The sequence below is a fragment of the Lytechinus pictus genome, chromosome 15 (assembly GCF_037042905.1).
Source record: "Lytechinus pictus isolate F3 Inbred chromosome 15, Lp3.0, whole genome shotgun sequence".
Taxonomy (NCBI): Eukaryota; Metazoa; Echinodermata; class Echinoidea; order Temnopleuroida; family Toxopneustidae; genus Lytechinus; species Lytechinus pictus.
The window spans coordinates 25853311-25870849 of NC_087259.1; the positions used below are offsets into that span (position 1 = coordinate 25853311).

The 17539-nt window shown below is 35.8% G+C and overlaps 1 protein-coding gene across 1 annotated transcript in view; it reads right to left on the reverse strand.

Moving 5' to 3' along the window:
• Positions 1-746: 746 nt before the first annotated feature.
• Positions 747-17539, reverse strand: part of LOC129277990 (ATP-binding cassette sub-family F member 1-like) — a 49803-nt gene continuing 33010 nt past the window's right edge. Inside the window, exons 16-28 of the mRNA XM_064110191.1 lie at positions 16965-17047; positions 16519-16602; positions 15644-15732; positions 15124-15159; positions 14603-14664; positions 13524-13574; positions 12860-13037; positions 10831-10905; positions 10279-10349; positions 8426-8530; positions 7838-7999; positions 5288-5360; positions 747-3125 (exon numbers count right to left, since the gene is read on the reverse strand). Of these exons, the coding sequence (XP_063966261.1) occupies positions 2968-3125; positions 5288-5360; positions 7838-7999; positions 8426-8530; positions 10279-10349; positions 10831-10905; positions 12860-13037; positions 13524-13574; positions 14603-14664; positions 15124-15159; positions 15644-15732; positions 16519-16602; positions 16965-17047 (1227 nt within the window). The 3' untranslated portion in view covers positions 747-2967. The remainder of the gene's footprint in view (positions 3126-5287; positions 5361-7837; positions 8000-8425; positions 8531-10278; positions 10350-10830; positions 10906-12859; positions 13038-13523; positions 13575-14602; positions 14665-15123; positions 15160-15643; positions 15733-16518; positions 16603-16964; positions 17048-17539) is intronic.

Genomic DNA, 17539 nt, shown 5'->3' on the forward strand with positions numbered 1-17539 from the left:
GACAAAAATAAATTAAATGTTCAGTTCTGATAGTATTGGTAATACACATTTTTCCAGGGGGGGGGGGGTAGTGGTGTAGTGCTTTATTCAGTTACAATCAATTTCAGTTGAAAAGAATAATCATTTTCATGATCAATACCATAAATAATCTTGAAAATAATACTGTTATGACACCCCTTCCCCCACCTCCGGCTGAACTACCAACCTAAAAAGGCTGGTTAGATTAAAAATTGGACTACACAAATTCCAAATAGAGACAAATCATATATCGGCACAAACTGGTTCCACCCAAAAGAAGAGAGAGCGATTGCTAATGAATAGAGATATGGGTCAATTGAGTGAAAGGATGTTATTTGAGTACTCCAATTTGTTAAGCTAAGCACACACATTTATGATAAAATTGACGCTTGTCAAATTTGATCTGTCCTCAAATTGATATCAGTTGCCATAAACATGATTTTATGAAGAATATAGGTCCAAGTTAGCGCATTAACCCTCCTTTATCTACTTTTCTATCAAAATGATAGATGATGGAATTCAATAACTCCAATAAATAATTCTGAAAAATAAAGGGCAAAAGGGAAGAAAGAACAAATAGTCCCAAAATAAGTAAGAGTATAAATTCAATGAATAAGCAAAAATGAGGTTGGTTTTTCAAAGACAGAGGAATACTTGAAGAACTATAAATACAGTTAAAATACATCAATTTTATTTTTTCTTTAACAAGAGCCAACTTCATTGTACCATAAATATTTGTCATAAATGTAAAAGATTTATTCATGAATGACTGAAATATATATGCAAATATGTGAGCCAAAATCTTTTCTATTTACTTTTCACGTATGACAGATTTGACAGTTATGAACTCCTTCTATAATTGACATTACACATTGCACTTACATTGTTTGTTCAATGTGTAAGAGTTTAATAATCAACATTGAGCAGATTTCAACTTTTCTGAAACTCACTTCAAGATCAAGGAAGTTATTATAATTTTAGGTTTTGGATTTGTGACGTCATGAACGAGCAGCTGCCCCATATGTTATGTAATATAAAATGCATTTTTTCAATCTTTTTAATGCTTCGTGATGACTTATTTTTTATTTCTTTGTAGGAACAGGTTTGAAATGATTTGTCTATTGATATACTGAAGGTTCATTAAAAAACCATCTTCAGTTTTCTGAGAAAATGACATTTCATTGCTTCTTACCTTACGATATGTAGGAAAGCTGCACGCATATGACGTCACAAATCAAATAATTAAACTTCTAATAACTTTGTTATTCTATGATGGATTTTTCTCAAACCTTCATCAATATTTTTTATCATTTTCTCTGCTATTTTTACAATAAACTTTTTGTCAGGGTGAACTTTCAAATTTAAAGGGGAAATGAACTCACCAATACTGAATGTGGTCTAGTCTCTCATTGACTGTGTGTAATAAATCGTTTCAAAATATACCTTTTGGGATAATACCCAGACAAAATTGGCCTCTAATTCTATATACAGTGCGTATCAAAAAAAAGTTTACACTTAGAAAATATCCTGTAATATTATACATTTGTAATATCCTGAAGATTTTTCCACATTTCAACATTGGTACAGATCCATTTAAGCAAATGACGATATAACTGTCGAAAAATATTTCCGCTTGAGTGAGCACCACTTACTTTTGAAAAGTTAGTGAAAAATGATTTGCGCAGAACTTTGAAATAGTTATGCGAATAAAAGTATACCTTAATCATGAATAACACGTGGAATTTAGCTAGTAAAATTGATTTGAAGATATCTTTTACCTTTTTTAACTTGTTTCCTTCCCCAATCCACTTCAAGGAGTGCATTGCGCCCCACCCCACTCCCCCACACACCACGGCTATCGTGACGATATTTGCTTTACACTGAGCTGTGATTTACATAAAATGGCTTAGGCTTGATTTTCATTTTGTTAATCATTGTCAAGCCTGGGAAAAGTGTGGAGAAACAAGTATTAAATGAAATATGAAATGTAAACCCACTTTAAATAATAAAAACTTTGTGAAAAAATGCTAGAGATGTCTGATATAAACTTTTGTTCAGATTCAGTTATGTCCTCAGATCCAGCTGGCACAAAAAGGGTAAAGGTTGTGTTTACTAAGTATTGAAATTTCAATTTGGGTGGCAAAATTGTTAGAAAATGCTTGAATGTATCCGTTTTATTTCAATTTACTAAAAGTGCAAGGGAAATGTTTCGCAGGGTAAGTTTGATTTCGCCCTTTCCCCTTGACACAGCGTACAAACGAGCATTTCTGCGCAAACAGATTTCTGCGAGCTTTACAAAAATGGACATTGCTCACTCAAGTGTAACAATCTGTCAAAACTTTTACTTTCATTGGATATATGAGACCCAAACCCAAGATTATATGTGAAAAAATTACCCACATGTTGTATATATTTTAATTCCCAGGGCTTTTGTAAAGTGTAAACTTTTTTTTGATACGCACTGTATAGAAATTATTAATTTTTTGTACATTAAAAGTACTTGTGTTTCTACTTGGTAACATGATTTATGATAATCATTCAAACAGGCTTATATTACAAGACTACACTGCCCAGAATGTTGCATTATGGGCTAGAAATCCGGCCAGATTTGAGTAGTTGAAGACTTGAGGTGTTGCTATCAAGACTGCTGGTTCGTATCTACTTTAATAAAGAAATCTAAAAATAACTCACGACTATTAGCAACCCGACGACAGAAACCTACTTATTCCTGAATAAATCCTATGGTATAGCAGGCTAATGTTTGGAAATGTTGCAATTTAGAGAAGTCAGAGAACTTTCAACCTTCAAGGAATAGATTTCAGGTATTGAGAAGATGAATTACTCCAATCCAGATCTTGGAAGCATATTCTGTTGTCCAGCTTGCAACATTCATGCTGTTTTGGTTTCATACAACAATGTGTCAGAGAACGGTTTATTAGTAAGCTTCAATCATTTCTTATTTTCACTCTCTCCAAGTTCTACCAGGAGTTCATGTTTGTAGTCGTCGAAGCCACCGTCGATCTCGTTGATGGTCTGCTCCTCGATGACCCACAGTTGACAGTCTGTCTCTGTTATCAGTCTGGCGTCGTGGCTGACTATTATTACTCCTAGAAAACAAAGAGAGCGAGATTTATTAGGGTTTCATATCCTATGAATCTCCAGTAACATTTGCAAGCTAGGAATTTCAATCATGATTACATGACAATAGACAAGGTGAATTATTAAAAGGATGGTCCAGGCTGAAAGTATTTATAGCTTAACCCTAAATAGACTGGGCTATTTCGATGCCTAAGAAGACTGGGGGGGGGCTGATTCAGCCCCCCCCTATGATCTCAGCCGTCGACCGCGCGATCGCGACGAAAATTGGCACGTGCATTACCCATGGCATAATCTCCAAGTCTGTAGGATCAATTTTTCCGAAAAATCTCATAATTCATTATTATGCTAATTTATGCGTAAAATCCAAGATTTGCTCTAATTAACTAAATAAGGCCTCTAAACTGCTAATTTTTTATTCACAGACTCTTTGAAGGATTCTGATCAAATGTACTTAAAAGAAAATTCAATATCACAATTCTTTTCTTATGTATTTTATTGTTTTTCAAATTTCTTATGTATTTCTATGTTTTTCGACTTTTTGTATTTTATTGTTTTTTCAATGGAAATCGTCCGCTACTTTATTTTGACCATAAACAAGATGAAATTAATTGAGTTTGATTAGTAAAATTGAAAATAATGATACATTTATGAATTTTGGCTAAAAACACAATTTGCATTGGATTTGTACACAAATTCACGTTTTTGAGCAATTTTGGGTCGACATGCACTTACAAAATGTTGCGTAATTTCGGAACCACGTACCCGAGCGTCGCAAATTTGGTCTCAAAAGTTGCGCAAGACTTGAAAGAAAAAAGTCATGGAACGGCGCGGCGCCAGCTTTTCGCGTAACAGATTTATCACGAAAAATGTGGAGGGGGGGGCTGAATCAGCCCCCCCCCAGTCTTTTTAGGGTTAATAAATAGAGTAGAATTCACTGAGCAAAATGCCGAAAATTTCATCAAAATCTGATAACAAATAACAAAGTTTAGCAATATTTTGTGAAACAGTCGTCATGAATATTCATTAGGTGGGCTGATGACGTCACATCCCCACGTGTTCTTTTGTATTATATTATATGAAATTAGGTTTATTCAAATTTTTTCCTCCAAGGACTAGAAAAATTGGATTGACAACTGATTTAGTGCATTAGATATTTATTGCTGCAACTTATTTCATTATAACTAAGGGAGACATATTATTTACACAAGTATGAAATAATGAAAAAAATTATGATTTTATGTAATAACATAAGAAAACGGAAAGAGGGGATGTGACATTTTGTTATCCGATTTTGATGAAATTTTTGGCATTTTGCTCAGTGAATTCTACTCTATGTATTAAGATATAAATATTTTCAGCCCGGACCATCCCTTTAACTTACAATATCACAGGAAATTGTACAACAATCCATATCATCAAAACAATATGAAAGAAATGAAGTAGATATGACAACGAAGAATGGAAGGCAAATGGATGGGAAAGGATGAGGGAAGACCAGTTGTGATTTTCAAAAAAGAATAAGCACTATCACATCTTTTCATCATTCCCTCTCTTTCCCTTAAAAACACAAAAAAATAAACAAATAAATCAGTATCCCTCAAAGAGACTCTAAACATGAAATCAGAAGTTCAGGGGCATTATATATAGAAATACATCCAAATTCAAATCTAATGCATAAATTAGCATTTATCAATTTAAATAAATTGGATAATGATATATGTATCCTCGGCCGAGAAAGGGCGGGGTGGGGGGGTATAATGCTCTCCTCCTCCCCCACCCTGGCAAGACTACAAATATCCCAGGACTAATAGGATGAATGTCACCCAGTTGTGGTATGTAACAATCTATATCTGAAATGATGAAATAGATTCAACTACAGGGCCCCGTCTTTGAAACTATATGGACATCCATCATTGTCATAACTTTTCCTACAGGAAATTTGCCCAATGACTAACGCATCAGTATGTCAGTTTTTAAGGCAATTTAACGAAAAAGTATTTTTGTAAACAAAGAGGAGCATACTTAATTGTCAAGAAAACCATTATATCTAGAAAACGTTTTGAACAAACATGCATTTTATATGTTGACATTGCTGGCTTTCCATAGTTGTGATCGATCTGTTTCATAGCAACTCTTTGTAAAACAGGACCCAGATCAGTATCAAACTCACCTCCTGTATAATTGTTGATTGCTTCAGCCAAGGCATCAATGGACTCAATATCCAAGTTATTTGTAGGTTCATCCTAAAGTAGACAGGCAAAGACAATATCAAACAGACAGTATGCCTATATTTGCAATTTACCATAACAAAAGATGGTCTGACCATAAATACTATGGCCTGTATTGTGAAGTTGGGTTTAATTTAAACTTTGCTCTAAAGTTGTAATTTAACTATGGATAGCCAACTAAGGCATAAATATATAATAGTAGAAGTTCAATTTACCAACTTATTGACACTCAAATATATCCGTGAATGATAAATAGGATAGTACAATGTTAACAAAATTTTGAATTCTTTGGCTTCCCTAATTTTATCCCAGACTTAGACCACGATTTAAGTTAAACAGGAGTTCAGCCCATGGGCCTATCAATTTCAGTCCCAGTACAAGTTGATAATTTTTTTCATTTTTTTCAGAAGAGATTTATAATTTACTAAAATGTCAATACAACATTTTGAAGAGGTGATTGATTTCATGCTAATGATAAAGTTACCTTTCTACCCCTCCTTCTCACACTCCTCCCTTCTCTTCCCCTCTCCTCCTCCCCCTCATTTCTTTTCCATTCTCTCCTCTCCTCCCACTCTTCCCCTCTCCTCCCCCTCATTTCCTTTCCATTCTCTCCTCTCCTCCCACTCTTCCTCCTTCCCCTTCTCTTCCCCTCTCCTCCTCCCCCTCATTTCCTTTCCATTCTCTCCTCTCCTCCCACTCTTCCTCCTTCCCCTTCTCTTCCCCTCTCCTCCTCCCCCCTCATTTCCTTTCCATTCTCTCCTCTCCTCCCACTCTTCCTCCTTCCCCTTCTCTTCCCCTCTCCTCCTCCCCCTCATTTCTTTTCCATTCTCTCCTCTCCTCCCACTCTTCCTCCTTCCCCTTCTCTTCCCCTCTCCTCCTCCCCCTCATTTCCTTTCCATTCTCTCCTCTCCTCCCACTCTTCCTCCTTCCCCTTCTCTTCCCCTCTCCTCCTCCACCTCATTTCCTTTCCATTCTCTCCTCTCCTCCCACTCTTCCTCCTTCCCCTTCTCTTCCCCTCTCCTCCTCCCCCCTCATTTCCTTTCCATTCTCTCCTCTCCTCCCACTCTTCCTCCTTCCCTTCCCCTCTCCTCCTCCCCCTCATTTCTTTTCCATTCTCTCCTCTCCTCCCACTCTTCCTCCTTCCCCTTCTCTTCCCCTCTCCTCCTCCCCCTCATTTCTTTTCCATTCTCTCCTCTCCTCCCACTCTTCCTCCTTCCCCTTCTCTTCCCCTCTCCTCCTCCCCCTCATTTCTTTTCCATTCTCTCCTCTCCTCCCACTCTTCCTCCTTCCCCTTCTCTTCCCCTCTCCTCCTCCCCCCTCATTTCTTTTCCATTCTCTCCTCTCCTCCCACTCTTCCTCCTTCCCCTTCTCTTCCCCTCTCCTCCTCCCCCCTCATTTCTTTTCCATTCTCTCCTCTCCTCCCACTCTTCCTCCTTCCCCTCTCCTCCTCCCCCTCATTTACTTTCCATGCCCTCCCTTCCCCCACATCTTCTCCTCCTACTCCTAATTTCCCTTCCTTTCTCCTCCCTTCCTCACTGCCCCCCCCTCAAGCTCCTCTTTCCCCACGCTACCCCTCCCCTTTCTGCTCCCCACCCTACCCCTCCCCTTTCTGCTCCCCACACTGCCCCTCCCCTTTCTGCTCCCCATACTACCCCTCCCCTTTCTGCTCCCCACGCTACCCCTCCCCTTTTTGCTCCCCACCCTACCCCTCCCCTTTCTGCTCCCCACCCTACCCCTCCAATTTCTGCTCCCCACCCTACCCCTCCCCTTTCTGCTCCCCACCCTACCCCTCCCCTTTCTGCTCCCCACGCTACCCCTCCCCTTTTTGCTCCCCACCCTACCCCTCCCCTTTCTGCTTCCCACACTACCCCTCCCACTTCTGCTCAATGTTAAAGGAGAATGAAACCCTTGAAACCAGCTGAATCCATATCAAAGAGAAGATCAAAGAAACATATTGTTGAAAGTTTGAGGAAGATTGAATGAATAATAAGAAAGTTATGAGCATTTGAATATTGAGATCACTAATGCCATGTAGATCCTCCCATTGGCAATGCGACCAAGATCTGTGATGTCACACACGTACAACTCCCTCATTACTTTAGTACTTATTTCACTTATATTCTCACTTTTATAGAGTCTATCACAAGGTGAGGTGTTCTCTTTATGAGAGGACAAGTACAGAGGTTTCACAACATTATATCATTGATGAATCGTTTGTCATATGATTAGAATGAGCAAAAAGAGATGTTTTGGGGTATATTTTCAGTGTCCAAAAGGGGAGAGTTGTTCATCTGTGACATCATAGATCTTGGTCGCATTGCCAATGGGAGAATCTCCATAGCATTAGTGATCTCGTCATTCAAATGTTCATAACTCTTCTATTGCTAGTCCTATTTTACTCAAACTTTTGTTGATCTTATTCTTTGATTTTTCTGCTTTCACAAAAGCTAACTTGCTCCAAGAGTTTCATTCTCCTTTAATACCACACTTACCAAGATGATAACATCTGGCTGGCTCTGACAAAGATCAGCAAAGGCTACTCTTGATTTCTGACCACCAGATAGATCTTTAGTCTTGATGGTGTGAGCATGACTGACCAACCCGAATCGACCTAGCAGCTTCCGACTATCTTGATACTGCAGGTTGTACTTTGTCTGCAAAGAGAATATGAATCTAGTAGCATAAGAATGGATGTCATAGTGAAAGAATGGATCTAACAGCATAAGAATGGATGTAATGGTGACACGACAAATGATCCTGCGACATTTGCTCCAGTTTAAATATCTCAGAGGGCATAGGGTTAGAGTTGGGATTGTAATAGAGTTTTTTTGTTCAAAATAATGTATAGATAATGACTAGGGTTTATTTCGTTTTGGAGGTTACATTTTATGTTTGGCTTAGCACGCAAATGCAATTGTTGCCGGAGCGGATGCCATGAAAGCAGATTTAATAGCATAAGATTGCATCAAAATGAATGTGAGTTAATGAGAATAGATCAAACAGCATGAAATGGTTCTAGAGACAGTCATGCACACTCTTCTATCAATGCAAGAATAAGAGATGTTAAGACAAATCCTTACCTGAAGGTATTCTACCGGACTCACGTCCATAGTAAGCTGATCAGCAGAATGTTGACTGTAGGATCCTACACGTAATCTGTGATTCTTTCGCACTTCTCCTATCAGCTGTAAAGAACAAAATGTACAAATAAAACAGCTGGGCCCTGTCTTACAAAAAGTTATGATTGATCCAATCGACTGCAAATATATGGAAACCCATCAATGTCATAATTTTGTCTGGAGGAAGTTTGCACAATGTCCTTCATAAAAAATGAAAAGCACACTGAATTTACAAGAAAACAATGCATGTATGAATATACATCATAAGTAGCAAATAATATGAACGAACATGCATTTTAGATTTTGATATTGCTGGCTTTCCATAGCTGTTGATCGGATCAATTGCAACTCTTTGTAAGATGGGGCCCAGAGATGCCAAGTTAAAAGACTAGCAAGGCATGAGATTTCAGACAAGGAACCATGGCTCGGCATGAGATCACCATACATTGTATGTTATAAGGAAAGACTGTGATACATACGTTTGAAAGGGGTTTGGGGAGGATTAGCAAGAGTCCCTAATGCGGGTGTCTCACGTCTAATGTGTGAGAGTTTGCATGTCTGAGAAATGTTTAATAAAAAATAGTATACTGAACTATACCTCTTATCACAATTTTGATAGCAATATATTAACTGCCTGTCGGAAAAAAAAATGTAATGAAAATGAGACAAAATTTGACTCAAATTAGACAGAGCTGTGGTATGACATTGGTGCTTCAGGCAATAAAACGTTGTGGATGTCTGAGAAGTTATCAGTAATAAAACATGAAAGTTCTAAATCCACTTGAACCAAGTTTGGACTTGTATGCTCTGAATGTAGGTCAAATAGTATATGAAAGATGACAAGGGTCTTAAATTATTTAAAATGCTCCAGGGCATTGTTTCATAAAGACTTGTTATAAGAACAAATGCACAATTTCTATAACAAATTTACTATCAGCCAATCATTTTAAAGGGGAATCCAGCCTTGGCCATAAAATGCTGTGTGGGGAAGGAGAAAAATAAATGAAACAGAATGGTGAAACTTTGAAAGAAATCGGACAAGCAATACAAAAGTTATAGTTGCTTTAAAATTGAATTCACTAATACTATGTAGATTTCAAATTGGCAACTGTGTAAGTAAATTATGACAAGGGGCAAGGACAACTTTCCCATAGGCCATGTACTTTATTATCAGGGATTTGTGGTTTTCTCCTAAGTAACCATTCCCCTGGGGCAGTAATCCAAATATTACCCATGTAGTATATTGTATTATGTCCTCATGAAAGAAAAATATAATTTGAAATCAAACTTTTGGGAAAAATGACATTTTAGCCATAATATGTATTGGAGTACATGGAAGAGTAGTCCTTGCCTTACATCACTATGACATCCCATATGCGGCCAATTTGAAGTCTCCATGGGTATAGTGATTACCAATATTTAAAAGTTTAAAAAATTCATAACTTTCTTGTTGTTTGTCCAATATTGTTCAAACTTTCACCTATCAACTTGTCTGATTTTTCTTTTCCTTATAAAAACAAGTTTTTATTTGGGTTGGATTCCCCTTTAAAGGATTTCAGTAGCTTTTAACTGTCATTGTAACAAGTTTTATGAAACGGATCCCAGGTAATCATTGTTCACCTGATCAATTTGTTACTTGATTCATCTGTCTTTACATGATTTCACAAGGGCTTTGTTTCACAAATTTTTTTGTCAATAACCAAAGAAAACATTTCACAGTCACAAACTGCTCTTCGCCAATCAAAAATCATTTCTGGAGCTTGTAACTAATTCAGTAGCTTGTAATATGTTTTATGAAGATCGGGTATACTTACAGGCTCAAGTTCCCCCTTGAGAAGATTCAGGAATGTACTCTTTCCGACTCCATTTGGACCAACTATTGCAACTGTGAATGGGGAATAAGACAAGAACTGATGAACTATGTAACATATATTTTCAACATATATATATATATATTAAGATCATGTACATAACAAGAAGTTTCTGTGAACCAGGGGAAGGGGAGGGAGGAATGAATATTAATAATAGACAGTTAAATATTTCTGAACCTTATTTTCCATTATGATTTACTTTAGTGCTTATGAATGTATCCTCATCATAGCAACTCTTTTTTTTAATGTTAATAATATTCAGCCCTTCTTGTGCTAATAATATGACCATATTTTGGGCTTTCTTTTCTATTTCTCAACAAATGTATTTGTCTTGTATTCTACAGCTCTTTAAAGCTACATGTACTTGTTAAAAAAAGTGATGCAAAACAACACTTTAACAAGTCTTTAAGAATATTGCACAATATTTTCATCTTAAATTCACTGTTACCGTGTACATTTACTTTGCAAAATGAAAAAAATTAAAGCAAAACTTACCTCTTGATTTCATGTCGACACCAAAATCACAGTTGACGAATAACTTTGGCTGGTTTGGATAACCAAACGTAACATCTAGAAAGAACAAAGAAGAAAAAAAAAACAGTCCACAAATAGTTTTAGTTGGATAAGATAGCCAAACAAAATAGATTGAAACAGAGTGACTATCAACCAATTGGAATTTCTAGCATTTTATGGTAGCTCTTTATCAGGTAGACCTATAGTAAAAATAATAAATGTGACCTGAAACTCACGCAAGATGATCAGTGACACTTTATTCCGCTTATATCAGAGTTTCATGAAAATGGTCCACATACTTTTAAAGTTATGATGACTTTTCAAACACTTGACCTTAATTGAAATTCAATGTCGACAATGCTGCTGTCGGCACCGCCTGAAAAGCAATGCCTATATCTCGCTTCTGCTGCAAAGGTGAAACATAAACTCCTCTATTTTTCCTTCAAATCAAAGCTTAATCAGCTTCTTTTCCTCTCTTTTATGGCCATGATTTATTCTGTTTTAAATTTCTTTGCTTTTCCTTTCACTATTTTGTTTATGCAACAGCTTCCTCATGTCCTGTTTGTATTTAGTCCTTGTTCTGCTTTTAGTCTTTGTACTTGTTCTTTATTACCAGTATATCTTTAGGCACAATGGCACATGGTAACTATTTTCTATCATTTTTTTTATAAAGGGAAGGGGGTTAATTTCTACAAGCTCTTAATTTGAGTGGACCCCCCCTATTTCCAAAGTTATTTTTCATTACAATCTATATCATGAATTGATGTATATAAAATAAATAAATAAAAAATAATCCATATATTTACACTTCCTCAATTTTCAGTCATGCCCCAAACTGTAAAATATGTAATCTTTGTGTATAATTTTTTAATGTTAGAAATTGATTTAAAAAAATTGAATATGAATCACTTTTATGTCAACTATCTTATATTTACCAGAGTTAGAGGTTTTCATAAAATATATCATGGAGAAATAGTTTGTACTATCATTAGAATATAAAGCAAAAACTTATGTTTTAGGTATATTTTCAGTGTTCAAAGATGAGAGTTGAACTTGAGTGACAATAGGAGGTTCTCCAGAGTATCAGTGATATCGACATTCAAATCCTCATTATTTTCTTGTCTGTCCAATTGTTCTCTAACTTTTGTTGATCTTATTGTTTGATTACTATGTTTTAACACAAGCTAACCTGTTCCAACGGTTTCATTCCCTTTTAAAGGTAAATGCTAGTTTTGGTAACGATATCAAAATGAGTTCGTACAGAATCCAATGAAATGACCACCAAAGTGTCTGTTTGTATAAATAAAACGCATGTGCCAAAGGATTCTGGAAGAAATTGTGTAATTGCTGAGAAATCAGCAAATAAGCACAAGATTCGGGTAGAGCGTCGGGCCCGACGCTCAAAGCAATAATTATACACTGTCCCACGTGCGCTTATCTGTGTTGGGGAAGTTCAGTCTGAACATTTTTCAGCGTAGATTTCAAGATTTCACAAAGTTCAGTTTATGTAACTGTACCAGATCTAGATCCTCGATGATATACTGACAATTAAGCCTGGTTTTACAGACTTTCTCATGAAATCAGTGTTTACTGCAACTACTGGAATTTCTCTTTAAGTAATCAATTTTCTTTAATGGTTCAATGTTTTGGAACTATCTTCCATTTCATTTCAAGAATAGTAAGACTGTAAAACAATTCAAACGTCTGTATAAAAGACACCTCCTATTTTCTTTACCTGATTGATGAAGATTTAATTCACATACTGAATGATTCCTTTCCCCCTTCTTTCTTTTGTTCTAGCCCTTCTTTATTTTATATCATACATTGTAATCATTTGTGTTATTTTATCTTTGTAAAATTACTTGTACTGTAAGGGGTCATTTTTAATCAGCCATTATTTGTGCTTTTTATGATCCCCCACTATACTAGTATTGAAATGCATTGAATATTGATTTGTATATATTGTTGTTTTCTAAAGTGGAAAATAAATTGAATTGATTGAAATACTCACTATATATTCCCAGGATAGGTGGGCTGAGAGTTGGTGGATTAGGAAGGGTGAATTTCACCACGTATTCCTTAGGTCTCTTGAGAAGCTCCTGAGGGCCTTCATCCTCTTCAGTTGGATCACCTTTCTTCTTGTTACCCCTCTCATTACGCTTCTTCTGCTGACTTCTCGTCTCTTTCTCCTACAAATATATATGAAGATTGAAATACAATAGTGGTGGTGATTTTTGTACCCGATTGGTAATAAAGTAACAAGAGGAACGATGACTTAAAGTCCCCTCTGTGGGACCTGGTACATGTAATTAGGATGAATGCCTTACCAAAGGGCACTAGCGCACCAAGTGGGAATCCGAAACCCCCACTCTACCGACTGAGTTATCGCGCCCCCTTACAATGTTCCTATCATTATTATCATGAAAGTCATTGCAAAACAGTTGAATAATTCATTGGGTCCACCTAATGTTTTAGAATTGAAAAGCAAATACTAGAAAATCAATAATGCAATTTTAGAGTAAATCCTTTTAAAAACAAGTTTCATTATTCATACACATAGGTATTAAATGTAAATAATTTTTAAAATGTGATTAAAAGGCATCAATTTTTGGTTATTCATATAATATTCATGCTTATTCTACGGAATGTATGTCCGAATAGACGATAATACTTACAGCAGCTTTAGTTGACTTGCCGTGACTTTTCAAACTCTTAAGCATCTTTTCCTGTACAATACATAAAAATTATGTAACATCATTTCATACAGTTTCTCTTATAAATGGTGCAGCAATTCTCAACAACAAATCAAAAAATCTATTTCAGTTCAACTGAATCCCTGACCAATTAAATGAATGTCAAAGACACTATATACAACCACTGTCCTTAACAGGTTCCCACTGAATAGGTTCCAATTGAAGAGATTTAGTAAACCAGGGGGTGTTTCACAAAGAGTTAAGTATGATTAGTGGGGTATTGCAAGAAACTTGCAATCAATTACAAGTCTTTTTGGGGTCTCTAAATCAATCATGTCTTGTAATTAACTTCAAATTCATGATTGATTGCTTATCAGCTCCTTGAAACAAGGAGTGCAAGCTGATTTGCTAGAGCTAAAATTGATCTATCAATAGTAAAATTGCAACATAATATTTGCAATTGATTACAAATATTTTCATGCAATTCCCCTAGGAGTCGTGCTTAAAAGACATTGCACACATATTTAACACACAATCCCATCAATTAATATGCACTAGTGCACATCCTCTATGACAAATGAGGCAATGAGTTTTATACTGCATGCAGCAGGGGCTTTAAATGCCACTCTAATATACACTTAAATCTTTGTGAATCATCCTACTCTTGTGTATTGGGTTTGGTTGATAATGAATTGACAAGCTGACAAATCTGAACTATGAACAGGTTTTCTGGCTCTGAATGATAAAGCCAAGATGTGAGGTCTACCAACAATAAACTCAAAGAGTTGGCTGAACTTAACATTATCTAAAGCTGAAGTTTTGATGGCATCACGCTGCAATCAAAACTAGATTGTTTGGATAGAGTAACCATGACAACAGGAGATCATGCTTTGCTCTTCTCAGACAAGAAATAGGATGTCCCCCCCCCAAAAAAAAAAAAAAAAAAATTATAATATTGACAAGAATAATGAGAAGAGTGTGTCGGGAGTGGTGTGTCAATTCAACAGGAAAAGAAAGTCATCAATTCTTGCTTTATGCTGATGAGTGAAGAATTTCCTTACCTGTCTCTCATAGTCTTTCATTTGTTCTTTTCTCTTCTGACCAAGCATCTTTTTGAAAGTATCTAAACAAAATGTAAACAAACTTGACTTATGATGGTGAACATGTCTCAATATAGACCTAGAATTTGACTGCAATGTTATAATAAAAAAATTTAAGCATGCAATTAAAAAAAGATACCCGTTGTTATTTTGTACGTCTCTAATTAAAGGAGTTGATCTGACAGGTTGTGATGACATAAGAAAAATTATTAAAATTAATCCAATTGAATTATCTAGTATGCAAGTATGCAGTATGAAGGCTGGAGCCGGTCTTGAATCAGCATCAGCGTTCTGCCATCAATGACAAAAGTTCTGATTAACCTTGCTGCTTTACAAAAGAGCTCACAAAAAAAAAACAACCAGCATACCTTTGCTCCCCCCTCCCCTTCCTTTCTTTCTTCATTCTATCTTCTTTTCTCCCTGCTTTCTCCTTATATTTTTTTTCATCTAGAAAAGAAAAATGAAATTATATCTTCACTTACTGTAATTTCCTTTGTAGTATTGTAATTTTTGCATATCTGTACAAAGACAAAATAGAAATTAAACACTGTTATAACATATTTAAGTTATGTTTATAGTTTGTCTATCATATCATAACATTATTAATATCATGGTTAGAGAATTTCAATATTTTACCAATTATCAAAGCATATGAAGTCTTTTAAACAGCAACAATGCAATCAATTCCAATATCTCTTTTTATGAACAAAGGGCTTTGGTTTAATTGCAATTTCAGATGAGATGAGAAAAAACCCATCTAGGTTTGAATTTATTCACTTCTGGCTATAAAATTTATATTGTATTTTTTTGTTTTATTTATTTTATCAAGGCTAAAAAAAGCCTGCTATCAGATGAAAGCTGTTTTCAACAAGGGCATGAAAATGCAACAGAAAAAAAAAAAGTTACAAAATAACAATAAAAACATGACAAAACAAAACATGGAAATAATGCAATAGTTAATAAATTTCTTGTTTAGAGAAACAAGATAAGTAATCTACCTACCCAAATGAATGATATCAGTGCATACATCATCTAAAAAGGTCTGGTCGTGAGAGACTATCAGTAGAGTCTTTTTCCAAGATTGGAGGTAACTAAAAGTGATAAAAAACTCAAATTTATCAAAACCTTTAACATATAAAGTCCTCACAAAATTAGTTACTAGACAATGTTCGTTGATTAAAATAAGATAACGTCATCATTCAAAATGGTAGGGACAGTGATTTTCTATTTCAAACAAGTGGAACGCCTCTGGCAGTCTCGCCTCCATTATGTGATTCAATATATCAGCAGTGCTGACTCTGCAAACATCTTTAGAATAATTATTCTTTAAAAAACACCATTCATATGATAATAAAATACTAAGTTCATTAACCCCAAATGACCTTTAACCTTAATCATGTTACCTAAGACTCATGCAAGAAAATTAGGGATACTTGATTCACTTACGTCCACATTTCATGAACTAGACTCATAAACTTCAAAAGTTATGATGGCAATTCAACAAATACCCCCAACATGGTCAAAGTTCATTGATCCCAAATGATCTTTGGCCTTGGTCATATGGCCTGAACCTCAGGCAGGATGATCAGTGATACATCATTGTCCAAGTTTCATGAGCTAAATCCATATACTTTTGAAGTTACGACATTTAAAAAACAATGCAAATCACATTCATTTCACACAAACCCAAATCATTGATACGGCTATTGCAACTCCTTAATAAAATCTATAAAATAGAGAGATCAGCAAAATCATCAAACGAGAGATGGGTCAAAATAATGGTTATCACATGATTTATTAAACCAATCACAAGCATGATTCTTAGTGTGAAATGTGACATGAACTGGTGAAGGGTTGGAATGATATTTGAGACTTACTTGTTAAGCCAGATAACAGCATTGAGGTCGAGATGATTAGTAGGTTCATCAAGTAATAGAAGAGTTGGTTCCATGAAAAGAGCTCTGTAAGGACATCAAACAATGATAATAATTGGAATAAGGGTAGAAGTTTGTAAACGTGTGTGGTGGAGGACCATTGTGGACAAAGATAGACTGAAAATTATGATGAAGATGATGGTGATGGTGGTGATGATGATGATGATGATGATGAAGATGATGGTGGTGGTGATGATGATGATGGTGATGATGATGAAGATGATGGTGATGGTGGTGATGATGATGGTGATGATGATGAAGATGATGGTGGTGGTGATGATGGTGATGATGATGAAGATGATGATGAGATAATGATGATAATAATGATGATGATGATAACGGTGGTGGTGATGATGATGATAATGGCGGTGATGATGATTTTTGATTACCTTGCAAGTGATACACGCATCCTCCATCCTCCTGAGAATGCCTTGGTTGGTTTCTTCTGCATGTCTGGTGTAAAACTAAGACCCTGCAACATCAAGAATACAAATGAAAGAATACTTCATTATAATAATAATAATAAATGTGATTTGTAATGCACCAAATCCACTCTGCAGAGTGCCCAAGGCGCAGTAAAAGAAATAGAGAGAGAGAGAGAGAGGGAGAGAGAACAGTACAAATACAAATATAAATTAAGGAACAATTATTAATAGGAAGAATTGAACAGACGCGTCTTAAGGTAGCGTTTAAATGTGTCAATGGAAGTGCAGTCACGGATAACCAGGGGAAGGTCATTCCAGTGAACAGGGCCAGCATGATTATCAGTAAACCATTTCAATTATCACAATCAAAGGACAAAGACTGAAACTGACAAAGGGGAAACAGGATAGAAAAAGAAAACAAGAGGTAACATGAAGGCAAATTGCAACACAAACTGACAGAAGGAGAAGGAAAGAAAATTAATTGCAATAACTTAACTGAATATGGACTTATGATTTTAAAATTATTTTAAATAGTCTTT